Here is a 14,254-nt window from a genome sequence, read left to right on the forward strand (position 1 = left end):
GTATCCAAAAAAAAGTGAAAACTTCATTTTTGCCTGAAAGATTGCATTTGCAGTACAGCAGGAGAGAAAGAAATTAGGTTGTGAACTGGGAGTGGGAGTTGGGACAAACCTCTGCTTTGAATTAAAACCATGCAGATAAGAAAAAACACAAAATGGTAATAAGATTTTTTATTAGAACAGAGAATAGTTAATAGTGGAATGCCCCAGGGTTTGATAGTTACACTGCTATTGTTAGAACCTACTCTTCAATGATCTAGAAGATTAATTAAACATGGCAAAACTTGATAACTAATTATTTAGATTCTTTAGTAAGATGGGAAGACTTTAACGTACTTCAGCAGAATTTAATTAAACAAAACCTGGTAAACTCATTGGTAGGTTAGAATTAATACAATTAATTACTTTAAAGGTGATGCAAATCATGAGAAACGAAACAGGTTTTGCACGGGTTCTGTGTGGTTCCCTGAAAACTTAAGAACTGACTCAGAAAGCACCATGAGAGCATCCGCTCAGTGCCTAGCAACAGTTTGGAAAGCTGAGAAAATGCTTAGTCACATTCAGACGACAGGATACGGAAGGAGGACATGGAATTTAAAATTCACCTCTCCAGTAAACACTGAATTTGGTTAACTTCCTTAAAAGAAACCTTTCAGAGGAAATCAATAATGATAAAAACATTCAAGCAGCATATGAAGGACTGAGATTTTCCAATGACTGTCTCCCATACAAGACCCTTTCTACTTATCAATGCAGTAAGTCTTCCCAGGACTATGAGCTCCTTCCCTGGGACCCTGCCTTTCCCAGAGCTGTGTGGGCATGAATCTTTGTATCCAGTGAGGCAGAGAAGTGCAGTCCCCACTGAAAGCTCCTATATTTGTCCTAGGAGGGACAGAGACTAGGTAAGTATGGCAAAAAGGACAAAATTTTCTCTGTAAAAGAACTAGATTTTCTCTCCTCTGTGTGTTCAAGATAAAATAAAATTCACTGGAGGCATACAACTCTCCAAGTGAGCTTTCTCTGGTGAAGACATTAGCGTCTCCTACCACCCTTTCATTATGGTGAAGAACAGGGGGAAAGAGTGGGATTACAGAGCCTCAGCATCACCCAAGCAACTTCAAAGGACTTCAGGTCTGCTACTCAGCATCACAGTCCATGAGGAGACTACAAGCAAAGTAACATAGGAAAAGCTCCATGACAGGACAGGATTCCCACTGCCAAGCTGCCTCCTTATCCTACCTTTTACGATAGCAGGCACCACTTGCAAACTTTGAGTTGATGGATTACATCGTAAATGGGGTCAGAAGAAGCACAGAACAATTATTGATATTAGTCTGCGCTGCCCTCTGACTGTTCCATTAATCTTAGAGCAGGGGCGACACTTAACAATATTGAAAAACAACACGCATTTCAAAGGAAAATCCCTCCTGTATATAATCAAATTCTGAAATCCACTATATATGTACTAGTAAACTAAATAGTAAAGCAAAATTATAAAGAAGACTTGATATTTACATCAATTGAAATAATACTCATAGTTGTATTTGCCAGATTAGAGTCACGAGGACACTAATTCTCTCCCTAAAACCAGAAGCTGCTTGCCAGCTGGGATTACAAAAAAATTCCATCTCTTTCCTTTGTCTCATTGGCTATCAGAATACATCCGGTGGGTGCTGACTATCTTCCTATAAAACATTATAAGAAAGAATAATTGAATTATCATTGGGGAAGCCATCTTCCATTATGGTATGACAACTCTTCTCAGTAGTCTAATACTTGAAACAATGGATAAAATAATGATAGGTGCTTATATTTGCTCTTTTCCTCTGACTCTCGTCTAGAACAGTTCAAAAGGTAAAAGCCATGCCTTCATTTTCACGGATTCTTTACTGTCTCAGCTACAGGCAGTCTGGATGCATTCTTCTGGCAGACACATTGCAAAAATCTATTCTAGGTCAACGACTTCCACTGTCAGGATCATTCAAAGCGTTCAGAAGGCTCAAAGGAGAAAAATAAATCACTAAGTATTGGTATTATGCAAGCTCCATGAAGAGGTATTGACTGCATTTATTGCCAAGAATTAAGAAGTGGTTTTAATGTCATCCTGTTCATGAATGTCCTTTCTTTGCAACTGATCTCACATAAGAAACCCTGCTACAAAAACTAGCATGCACTTTGACTAGATTAAGGACAAAATGACTGTGTATATGTAATGCTGGGGGTTATAAACGTGAAGTAATGCCAGTGAAATGCACACAGATCTCTGTGTGTAGAGGACACCAGGCAGAAGAAAGGTACATACAGTTTGTGCTATGATCAAAAGATAACTATGCTTATTAAAGTAGTTCTATAAAACCCATTAAACTGACACTATTAAGCAGCAGACAGGTGAGTAAGTCTGTATGTGACTTTTCCTGTGAAAGAAGGATTCATGAAGTTGCCTTGGCTATAATTAGGCGGGGTGCACGACTGTACATTGCCTACACACTCGTGGTTCAGCTGGGACACCCGCCGCAGGAATGGCAGAAGGTACTGATGTAGCAACAACCTCCTCCAGTGCTCCTGCCTCCCGCGGCGGCACGGATCATTACTGGCAGCTGCCATGGGGATGGTGCACTCAAGGGTCAGTAGCAACCACCCCCTGCACCACCAGCAGGCAGGGGCTGACGGCCAGGGGCCAGCGAGGGGTTTTGCCCCAGAAGATCCTCTTACGTTGTCCCTAAGGTTCTGGAGCAGTTCAGGTGCAAAGGTGAGCACTGTCTGCCAAAGAGGGTGGAGACGAGGGATATCTCCATGCCAGCTATAACACAGGTGGAAGTGGGAAAGAGGATCTGTCAGAAAACGATTGTTCTCTCCATAAAACAAGCAGCGGGCAGGATTCTTTTGTCATACAGCAAAAGAAAAACAGTCAGCAAGATAAAAATATGTCATTTTCTTTCATATCTAAATTCATCAGTATTAGTTCTCACTTACTTTACAAGCAAATGCTTAAACCTACAGTGAAGCCAAAATGTCAAGCATCTTGAAATCTCCAAAAAACAGCTTTCTGGAACCGTTTCTGATTTTGAGCAGCTAAAACGAACACACTTCATCAGTGCCAGAAGAGCATCAGACAACTCAGCGGTCCAGGACCTGACCAGAAGCCAGGCAGGAGCCTGTGCCACGCAGTGCTTAGCCATCTCATCAAGTCCTGCTCCCAGCCTAACACAACCCAGGAAAGAAATCATGCGTTTCTCAGCTGGCCTGCGTAAAGCAGAGGAGTAGTCTTTCTGAGGTTTTTTTTCATGAGGTTTTAAATGAAATAAAAATAGGGTGAGCTGTACCAAATTCTACCCATTCCTTTCCTCTAATCAGACAAATACATTAGTAAGATGCTGCTAACCACACAGTATGTCAGTGTGCATATAGATTCTTATATATGTTTCATTTAATAATGTTTGAATATTATTTTATATTACAATTCACATTATAATGTATTTTTAAATTTATTTTTAATTTAATATTATTTTATGAGGGTTTTTTATCTAGTTGTGACACCAATGCACTGGGTCATTTTTCCCATGAAAGCTCAATATCTTAAGCTTACTTACAAAGAAAAATGTAGAAGCTCACACATCTCTCCTTGATAAATGAGAGCCGTCAGAAGCCAATGATCCCAGTGCACAGAATACACAGTACTTGACAATGTGAGCTCAACAACAATGAAGAAATACTTTTTACAGTCCACTATTTTGTGACAAAAGGGTCTAGATTGCAACCAATCTGACTGTAATTTACTTCCCAAGAGAAGATTCTGAGAGCATTCTGTGTGAAAATCATTTTATGTTTCTTCCTTCCTCCAAACCCATTATTTTTCCATGGAAGCAAGTATTCTATTCTGTAACTTATGCAATACTAATTACACAAACTGTGCCGATTCTAAATGTATATACATCTTTATTGTGAAAGCTTACTTTTTTCAGGTGTTTTTGTTTTAATCTAAAACATCAAACACAAAATATACATAGCATTCGTTTTGTGTACAGAAGCACTGGAAGACATTATTCTCTGTCATAAGGATTTTATGTTCAAAGGTCCCTACTTTGCAGAAAACCTGACAAAGTATATACTCATTTTTACAGTTAACTCAGTAGGAACACTCACAGCATGTGTGAGTCTTCGCAGAAATAGTACTGATGTAACTAAACCTGTAAATGTTACACAAAAATATATTCACCTGTAATTACACTAAAACTTTAGTAACTTTTTTCCTAAATAACCTCTTCAAATAAAACCTTGATCGACCACCCCCAATCCCCAAGATTCTTTGCAGAATCCACATCCCAACATTATTCCTCAATGTCATGCAGGAACAGCTATGGAATTATAGTGGAAATGTGCATGCCAGCATACAGCACCACCATCTGAGGGGGACTGCATATATTACCACCACTGGTTTAGTCACGGTTCAAAAGAAGTCAGCCCTGAACTCATTAATTAAAGAATTCAGCTGTATTCCCTGGAGAGGAATTTGAGTGAGAACCAAAGGGTGACTACAGAATGGCTGCTGCTTTGCAATATGCCAAAGATATTTTTGGATTTATTTTTAGAGTTAAATCTGTACTGTAATTAATAAGCTATTAAACAGAGAAGCTATGTGACTGCATAGGTTTTTAAATGGCAAAACAGTTAATTTCTAGGGAACTGTTCTTATTAATTTACAAACATTTTACAGCCTTGTATTTACATTAGTTCAGAATTTTACTTGCAGTATATATTACATTTTCTAGCCTATTCATTATTGTACGGATTTTTACAGGGATGCCTATCAACGAACCACAGCACAGGAACAGAGAGAAACCCAGAGACAGTGCACAGACTCAGGTAGCTCGAAGAATGAATACTGGGATGTTAGTCTCCTCAGTTCAGTACCTGTTAACACTATTGCACCCAATACTCTTCTCTCCTCTGTGCTGAGGTGTGATCTGCGAGCACCAGGCTGCTCACTACCTTACTCCTCCATCACTGGGGCAGTAATGTGGCCAGTCTCCCCAGTGGAAAAGCAAGGAGGAGATCAGTGGCAGCACAGTTTCCATCTGACCAACACCCATGACCTTCGTCATTCCAGCTAATACAAACATTTTGAGGTCCATGGATATCTAGACCAGTGAAGAGTTGTCTTCTGTGTGTAATTTCAGCTTGTTTCAGTGGTCATATTTTAAAAATCTAAGCCAAAACAAAAATTTGTAATACCATAGCTCATCCCTATCTTGGGATAAAAGCAGAGAAGGCACAAAGAGGCCAAAAAACTCCGCTTCCACCTGGGCACACTGACAATCCTGTGAAAGATGCCACATAATCTGAAGTATTCAATCACAATTTCTTTTTTTCTTCTAAAATACTCACCTGACTTTCCCTTTGGTGTTTCTAAGAACAGTTGCGGCAAAATTTTGTGTAACACCAACCAGACTGATGCCATCGACTTCCACAATTTGGTCATTCACTTGGATCCTTTCAGGGGAAAAACACAAAGATACAAATAACTGTGTGGATTCTTGGTGATTTTTCAGCAAAACTTAGCATACAGAGATTTTTTTAGATTGATTTTAAACAAAGACTTTAAACAAAAACTCAGTCATAAAATGATTGAGGTAGAAATGCATCATTCCTTGCACACAGACATCTCATTAATCCAGCTTCAAAGTCACCATTACAATTAATAGCATCAATCATCCAGTCGCTTTCCTTGTACATAAATACAGCAACACAAACTCTTGCATTTGTCATATGACTTAAATTAAATGAGGTACTCAAACAGTTCTTATATCATTCTTTCCAAAACCAATCTTGAAAAACAGTATAAGACATAGCTCTGGTATTTCACGCTAATGGAAAAAAAATGTGATATTTAACTAAAACAACCTGCTCATCTGTGGAGAAAAGAGCTTATGCATCAGACTTAATTGTGACCTACTCTCTTAAAATATTTCATCTAACTTGTTCCAAAAAGATGAATTCCCAGTATAAATGTGGTCTTGCTGCACAAAATAATAAGACCTTGGACTGTTTTAATAAGGACTCTCTCTTTGAAACCAAACACCTATTTACAGTCAATACTGTTTGATGCAGGAAAAGTTAGGTGGAATAAAAAACATGCTGCTTTTATTTGAAGCAAGCACTGCTACAAAATCCCTAGAGCAGGCATTGGGCTCATCTGGATTACAAATGCCTGGAAGGAGGACTGCTATACTAAAATGTCCTCCAGAAATGCACGAAGTCCTATCATTTCAAAAATTAACACACACCTCCCATTCAGAACTAGTGAAAGGGACCAATTTTCAAGTACTTACATGGATGCTACTGATCCAAACAATACAGTTTACAAAAGAACCGAGAAACAGCTATGAAAAAAAATCCATTTAAATTACATGAAAATACCTAAATTAAGCTATTTAGTATCTTAGGATATCTTAGCGATGAGATTTCTTTTCAAAGAACAACAGAAGCTTCAAAAGAGAGCTGGAGCATTTTGACTTGGAGCACTAATTTCTCTGTTAAGTATGAGGTAACGCTTTGCAGTTCTACATGTGTTCAAGCAGTATCTTCAGTTCTTTGGACTCCATTGATGAGTAAGAAATACAAGATTTATTCTTTGGCAGCCTCACACCACAGAATGTCACTGTGTTCTGGGCAAGATCTCCCTTCTGTATATAAGAAACCTTGAAAAAATCACCTTCACGACAGTTTATAAACTATCTTGAAAATCGTATCAGGGATTTTAATCTCAGAATTTTATTTCAATTTTCACTGAAGCATTTAATAAATACACCAATGACATTAATATTTATTGTATTTTGATACTGTAAAAATTAATATTTTTTTCAATTTTAGCAAACATGAGGTGCAGTCAGATGGCCACAGGAGTTCCAAAAAAAGAAGTTTAAGAAGTTGGTGCCCACTGAGTGGGAAAGCTGTCACCCTCTTGGCTGAAAACTAAATGGTGGAAGAACAGACTCCTATCTGATGGCAGTTTACCCACAACGCTTTACATACTCCACTATGCAATGGACTAGCAGTGTTCACAGAGATACGCAGTTATAGCATTTTAGGTGATGAAACGTCATGTTAGAGAAGTGTTGCCTGCAATGTCTAAGTGGCTCTATCTTGATCTACTGCAATTGAGTCTGATTCCGCTTGTCCTTCAGGCATATTTTGTATCTCCTCCTTTCTTGTTTGTACAGCTCCTAAATTAATTTCCAAGTTGTATTTTTATGGCCATTGTTCTCCAAACTGCCTCTCTTTCTATATTTTAATTATAAAATTTAATTATATATACATACATACCAAAGAACATACAATTAACATAATTGTTATTCAAATTATATAATTACATGTACATTTGCTGTGTACACTCTATACTGCCCAGACTAAAATACTCTCACAGCCATATTCTCCCAGCCATCTTTCTCTTCCTCGGGCATCCCCTCTCCAGCCCCACTCCCACACAGCTCTGTACCTGTAGCCTGGCCCTAACTCCCCAGCCAAGCCACCCCAGGCACCATCTACACCAAAATATTCTCACAGCCATGTTCTCTGGGCAGCCTTCCCTTTAGAGCCCACTCCGGTAGGAGCTCTAGGCTTCCTCTGTCTCTGAAATCTGATTTCAAACATGAATGAAAAATTAGGCTCAGGTTGGCAAAGCCTGAATTATAGAGGTTTAACTGCTTTTATCAGTAATGAAATTGGTAATTCTTCTAACAATTATTTTCTAATGGTCATGGCTTAAATCTTTGCCTATTTGAAGCAGCACTTCAATGAAGTAGCAACTACAGAAATGAACCCATTAAAGTTGAACAAATTACTTGCATGATTACTGCTCTGTATGATGAACTGAAAAATTTAACCTGTGCAGAGACATTTAGAGTACTTTTCAAGTTAAGAACTGTGTCTGTTGTTCTCAATGTTATCAAAATAATTTAAAATGTGAATGACTCATCACCACAATAATTTGAAAGAAGCAGCTATGTATTCATCCAGGAAGATTTTATTTTTCATATTCAGTCTAATGATTGATTTCATATTGTACACAGTATTAATAATCTCTCTTATTACTTATCAACATGCTTGCCTTTGGATTCATCTCGAAGGACCCTCCATGGTTAAATACTGCCACACAATGCCTTTGATATGACAACTGAACACTACCTGTTTGTTTGCATCAACATGAATCAAGCCAGCGGTGTTCAATCACTGAGAAACCCCTTTGTACAGATTTTGGGTTTCCATGGGCAGCAAGTACTTTATATCACGATTTGATGGGTCTTTCAATAAAAGATGGGAGTTATCCTACAGATATTCTAATGTTTTAAATTGTACTTTCAGAACAGCCTGCTTGAAGATTGCTCTGCACTGATTTAGAATATCTGATGCAACTGCCGAAATATAGTTTTATTTTCTGTTAGGAGACTTTGTTTTGTTATCAGTTTTAATGATTAACTAGGCTTTTCACAAAGATGAAGTTAACAGGACCATTTAGAGTGATGCACTTTTTATTACAGAACTGGCTGCTCCTGACTAAGAGGATTACATATCCCTTTCCCAAGTGAATGATCAGTCAGGCTCTCAAAAGAGAAAATCAGAGGGCTATTTCTCAGCTGACCGAACATTCAGCCAATTGAAAATCAACACAAATATTAGAATGGTCGAAGAGAGATATTATTTTTTCTCAGGTGACAAGCTCCTTTCAGATGCCATCTAGGGAAATGAAAGAAGAGACTTGTGATTGAACATTAACTTCTGTAGCCCGCTCAAACATGTGAATAATGAGAGGAACAGAAAACACAGATCATCATAGAGCAGAAGGGAGCAACTCTGATTTTTAACCAAAGCATTTCACACAGAATGCCAGTCGTGAGCTTAATGCCTTCTGGCTGAGCTCAAGCATAACTTTCAGAAAAACGTTTACTTAAACTAATGGATGAAGTAATGACATCTTGAGGTGTTAGCTTCCTCATTTCCCTTCATAATTTTTAAGCCTATGACAAATTGGTACGTGGCCTTCAACCTGGTATCTTATTGCCAAGATCTGTAAAGATACCTGCAATCCCAGTGTGGAAGACAGCATACTTCACTAGTTTCAGAGCAATGTTATTAAGCTTTGCAGCCCCCTGCCATGTAGAGCCTTCTGATTTAATTTGTGTGGGGTTTCCACAGCAGAACAATCTTTTGCCTGGCTGAAAAGTTATAGGTGTTCATCAATAAGGAACATGTTACTGCAATACATTTTTTAGAAGACACTATCAACTGTTTAGAGTTTATTCTTACTCTATTTACCTGCGCTTGTGTTTGGTTTTATTTAAAACTAATATAACAAATCATTAATGGTTAAAAATAGAAGCAGAGAATGCATATAAGTAGATTTAATTGCTAATGTATCAAATAAGTACTATTTTATTTGCATGAAAATTTTCAAAGGGTATGCACTGGGACAAAACAACAAATTATATGGGCTGGAAGATGTTTAAGAATACTTTTCATTACTGAATGATTACATAGGAAAGTGTTTTTCTAAATTTTAATGAGAAACATTGGTCTGATTGTGGCAGGTATTGTGTAATATACAGATAACTCTGTCCCGTATGATAGGAAAGATTGTATGTTCAAAAGGAAGTCTTTAACCTGCACATACCAAGTAAGCAATTCTAGAAGCAACCAGGTTTTATATGAGCATTGTACAAACACCAATTCATTTCTTTAGTAGGCAAGAGTTATGGTACAGCTTCTCATTCCAACAGATCAATGTACTTTCAGTGCTGTAGGGGTGATAATTGAGTTCTGAAGCAGAAGACTATGCATAATAAGAAATACAAAGTAACAACCTGTCTCAGTAAACTTGAAAGGAGATGTATTTAGTAAAGAGTTTAATCATTCAGATACACTAATTATTTTCCTAATCAAATGTTGAGCAGAAATCTTTTTCATAAGTACTGACTGTTTAAAGCTGATTTGAAGCCAAAAGGATCCATGGGAGCTCAACACCTTTAAAATCTAAACTACCTTCAAAAGTGATACATAATTTGTAATCTCCAGCTTTACTCACACTAAAGCATCTGGGTTTTCAAGTAGTCGTGAACACAAATCTTTGGCAAATGTGTTCTCCTTAAGCAGTTTAAAATCGGTACACCAAACTGGTGTCTTCTTATAACCACATCAGGTATTTGGACCTCACCAAGGAAGTCTCCGAATTTTACAGCTTTGAGTTATCAAGACACACATTAAGCAAACAAGTCTCATAATTCATAGTAACTACTGCTGGGAAGATTTCCAAATACTGAGTCTAGTTTACCTGCCATCTCTTTCTGCTGCCCCACCTTCTGTTACTGTTTTGACAAATATTCCCAGTTTTTCAAGGCCTGCATCTGCTCCGACTCCCATTCCAATAATGCTTATGCCAAGTCCATCTTCATCTGTGAAAAAGGAAAGCAGAAGCAGAAAATTCTTACATTTGATTTATACAGTTATTTGGCAGATAAACATTTATGCTTTGGTTCCTCTTTGTTTTCCATGTCAGTAACATTAGTATCTTTTTACTTCCTTTTAAAAACTTTATTATTCTACCATTTTCATTACACACAAAAATACCACCTTCACCCTTATGAGATATTACCTTCACCCGTATGAGGAACTCAGAAAATCAAGATTTTTACTCTTCCAGTGGAGAATGAAAACATCACATCAAACACTGTGTAAAATCATATGCTAAAGGAGTGACACAAAACAATTTCCTTAGGGAAATAAAGAACTGCATGTCTCTGAACTACTTCTTTAATTCCTTATCAAACATTTCTTGAAATCCAAAAAGCCAAGGTGATTACTACAACAGATTCATCGAAATTCAAGATAGGCTCTGTAGGGATGTGTAGACTTCCTCAGACTTGTAGATCAGTGTCACAGGAACTGGAAAGGACACACATACCTTTTTCTAGTTCAACTGGGAAGAGCTCCAGCTTTTCCACACGCTTCTCGAGTTCATATTCAGCTGATGCAGCCACTGGGTCAACTTCATCATTTCTCCTGTCATAGTCTTCATTGGAATATGTATTGAAAACCTGTGGAAACAGACCAAAAATTGCTCAACTACTTACTCCAAAAAGACTTCCAACTTAGGAAAATAGCTACTGCTTTTGTCCTGTGATGTTGCAGAGTTGTCAGACCTGAAGATTATTAATCTACATTTACGCTGCCTGTGGATACCATTAGAGATTATGCTCCACATTATGTATCAACTTTTTAGGAGAGTAATATACACAGCTCTGGGTATTTTTTAAACTAACCAGGTTTGCAGGTTTATTTCAGCTCTAAAGCAGTAATTTTACACTGACTGCATTAACCTGATTATATTATTTATGCTACTTTCTATCCTAGTTTGAACAGGAACATGGCTTTCAATCAGAGATCATTCAGACCTTCAGGAGCTTCAAACAGTGAGGAAAAGCATATTTTCATATTTTAGAGGTCAGAGTTTGCAAGCCTTATCCACTTGGCAGTAATGAAAGAATATGCATTTTAGTGGTAATAATTTTACTAAACTTCAGTCCCACGCATATATCATGTTCATTACTTCAAATAAAGGAAAGCAAATTCCCTTATCTCCTCTCCCTCTTTTACAGACACCTTACAGAAGATACAATTATGTAGCCATGTTTTTCTATATCACTGTTTCAATACAAAACACTCCCCCGTGCTATGTAGCTACGGGTACGTTCAGGTCCCAAGAAGCCTGCTCTCTTACAGCCTTGCTTAGAGGCTCCGTAACGGCTGCCCCTGGAGGAAGCATGCCAGCTTGCTGCCCAGTGCAATGCCAGGAGCTGGGCTCATTTCCACCCGAGGTTTTGCCTCCCCCAAAAGCTGTTAGTGCAGATTAATTTCTTTTAAATAGTAAATATATTAAAATTGCAATACAAAAATACTATTCAATACTATTGTAAGTATAACAACTGCATCATGGCTACCGTAAAGCTACTGCAAAAAAACCCTCCCAGCTTTCTATAAAGTAGTGGTTGAAACAGAAAAGATGTTAGTCACCCTATGGAAATTTTAACTCCGGTATTTTAGATCAATGTGAAACACTTAATAAATTGCCTCTTCCAAGAAGACTGAGATGATAAACATTTTACAAGAACCCACAAACCTATCCCATATTGATTTTTAGTGATATTGATGCAAGAAAAAGGCTGTTTTAACTAAATCACGTTCCTAAGAAGCCTTCATAAATATATCCAAAAGCTAAGTAAAATGTCACATACTAAATGCTGTCCAATGCTGCTGGACATTTTATGCTGCTTTAGTATGTATAAGATTGGAAGAAGAGACAGTGTGCAGAAATAATCATAAGGAAATGTAACAATTTACTTGGTCTATAATAACCTGCAAAATCTATGTGCAAGTTCTGGCAACGCAACACACGAATGGAGAAGCCGAGCAAATAACCAACCCTTTCAAAATGTAAGTAAGTGATCACCTTCAGCTCCTTCCCTAAGCTTCTGTTTGTGGATGCAATAACTGCATCTGCATCGGGTTCTTTTCAAAGGCCTTGAACCATGTATTAATTTCTGCTCCTGCTGTTAACTCCATTGGGTGTTTGAACTCCCAGTTAAAATTGAAAACAAAATGGAGAGTGTCCATACCTGCTTGACAGTCTGACAGACGAGCTCTGAAAAGTGTTTTGTTACTCCACATCTTTCACACATCTCTTTTACACAAGACAAAGCCTTCTTCATGTTATGTACCCCTGCCTGCTGCTTCTCCGTGGGTCTGAATGCTTGAACACAGGAAGAATCATGAACATGGTTTTCTATGTAGGTCATATCAAGCTAGAAAACAACCTCTGGATCTAATGATGCTTGCCTGTACGTAGTGAAAAGAAACAGGTAGGGGACAGAAGGCCAGCCCATTTATCTTTCGATTGTGAGATGTACGTACGACTCATGACAAACATCTCTACCCTGACACAAGAACAGATCACACCAGGCAGAAGAACTCACTCAACAGCAAGGAAAAGCCCTGGCAGCTAACCTTCTCTCTGGTTTGCTGTCAAAGATGACTATTCCCACTAAGGGCTCAAAAGCCAACCTCATTCATGCTGACATCAACCAAAATAAGGATCAATCCGTGGAGCTAGACCCAATTAAAACACTAGTTAGCTAAGGCTTGACCACTAACCTTTAAGTTTGAAATGTGGCAGACATGTAAGCAAGTACAGGTTAAAAACAACAGCTGTGAGTTTAGCTTGGATTGCCTCATTTATGAGCATGATGAGAGAGACTTGTGTTTCAAATGTGGAACAGAGATGGATATTATGAAGGAAAATGGAGATACAGTCACTAGCTGTTCAAGGATGGCGAGAGAGGCCAAGAAATATCGCTTGCTGAAGACAATACATGAGGGTGAGGCATAGGGAAAAATTATGTTACAAAATGAGTATATTTATTTCTGGATTCCTTTTCATCATGTTAGTTTACTCCCAATTTTTCTACCTCCCCCCCCCTCAGCGGCACAGGGGGATGGGGAATGGGGGTTACGGTCAGTTCATCACACGTTGTCTCTGCCGCTGCTTCCTCCTCAGGAGGTCTGCTCACACTCTTCCCCTGCTCCAGCATGGGGTCCCTCCCTCAGGAGACAGTCCTCCATGAACTTCTCGAACGTGAGTCCTTCCCACGAGCTGCAGTTCTTCACCAGCTGCTCCAGCATTGGTCTCTTCCATGAGGTGCAGACCTTCAGGAACAGACTGCTCCAGCATGGGGTCCCCCATGGGGTCACAAGTCCTGCCAACAAACCTGCTCCAGTGTGGGCTCCTCTCTCCACGGGTCCACAGGTCCTGCCAGAAGCCTGCTCCAGCACGGGCTTCCCATGGGGTCACAGCCTCCTGCAGGCATCCACCTGCTCTGATGTGGGGTCCTCCATGCGCTGCAGGTGGAATCTCTGCTCCCTATCATCCTCCAGGGGCTGCAGGGGGACAGCCTGCTTCACCATGGTCTTCTCCACGGGCTGCAGGGGAATCTCTGCTCTGGCGCCTGGAGCACCTCCTCCCTCTCCTTCTGCACTGACCTTGGTGTCTGCAGAGTTGTTCCTCACATGTTCTCACTCCTCTCCCTCTCTGGCTGCTGTTGCACAGCAGTTTTTTCCCCCTTCTTAACTCTGTTATCCCAGAAGCATTACCACCGTCGCTGATGGGCTTGGCCTTGGCCAGTGGCGGGGCCATCTTTGAGCTGGCTGGCAT

General features: G+C 39.1%; 1 protein-coding gene across 7 annotated transcripts in view; it reads right to left on the bottom strand.

Moving 5' to 3' along the window:
• PPP1R9A (protein phosphatase 1 regulatory subunit 9A) overlaps window positions 1-14,254 on the bottom strand; it is a 147,855-nt gene that overhangs the window by 57,185 nt on the left and 76,416 nt on the right. For all 7 annotated transcript variants that reach the window (XM_054814449.1, XM_054814455.1, XM_054814448.1 and 4 more), the window contains exons 3-5: window positions 10,952-11,084; window positions 10,322-10,442; window positions 5,383-5,487 (exon numbers count right to left, since the gene is read on the bottom strand). In XM_054814449.1, the coding sequence (XP_054670424.1) occupies window positions 5,383-5,487; window positions 10,322-10,442; window positions 10,952-11,084 (359 nt within the window). The remainder of the gene's footprint in view (window positions 1-5,382; window positions 5,488-10,321; window positions 10,443-10,951; window positions 11,085-14,254) is intronic.

The sequence above is a fragment of the Grus americana genome, chromosome 2 (assembly GCF_028858705.1).
Source record: "Grus americana isolate bGruAme1 chromosome 2, bGruAme1.mat, whole genome shotgun sequence".
NCBI lineage: Eukaryota > Metazoa > Chordata > Aves > Gruiformes > Gruidae > Grus > Grus americana.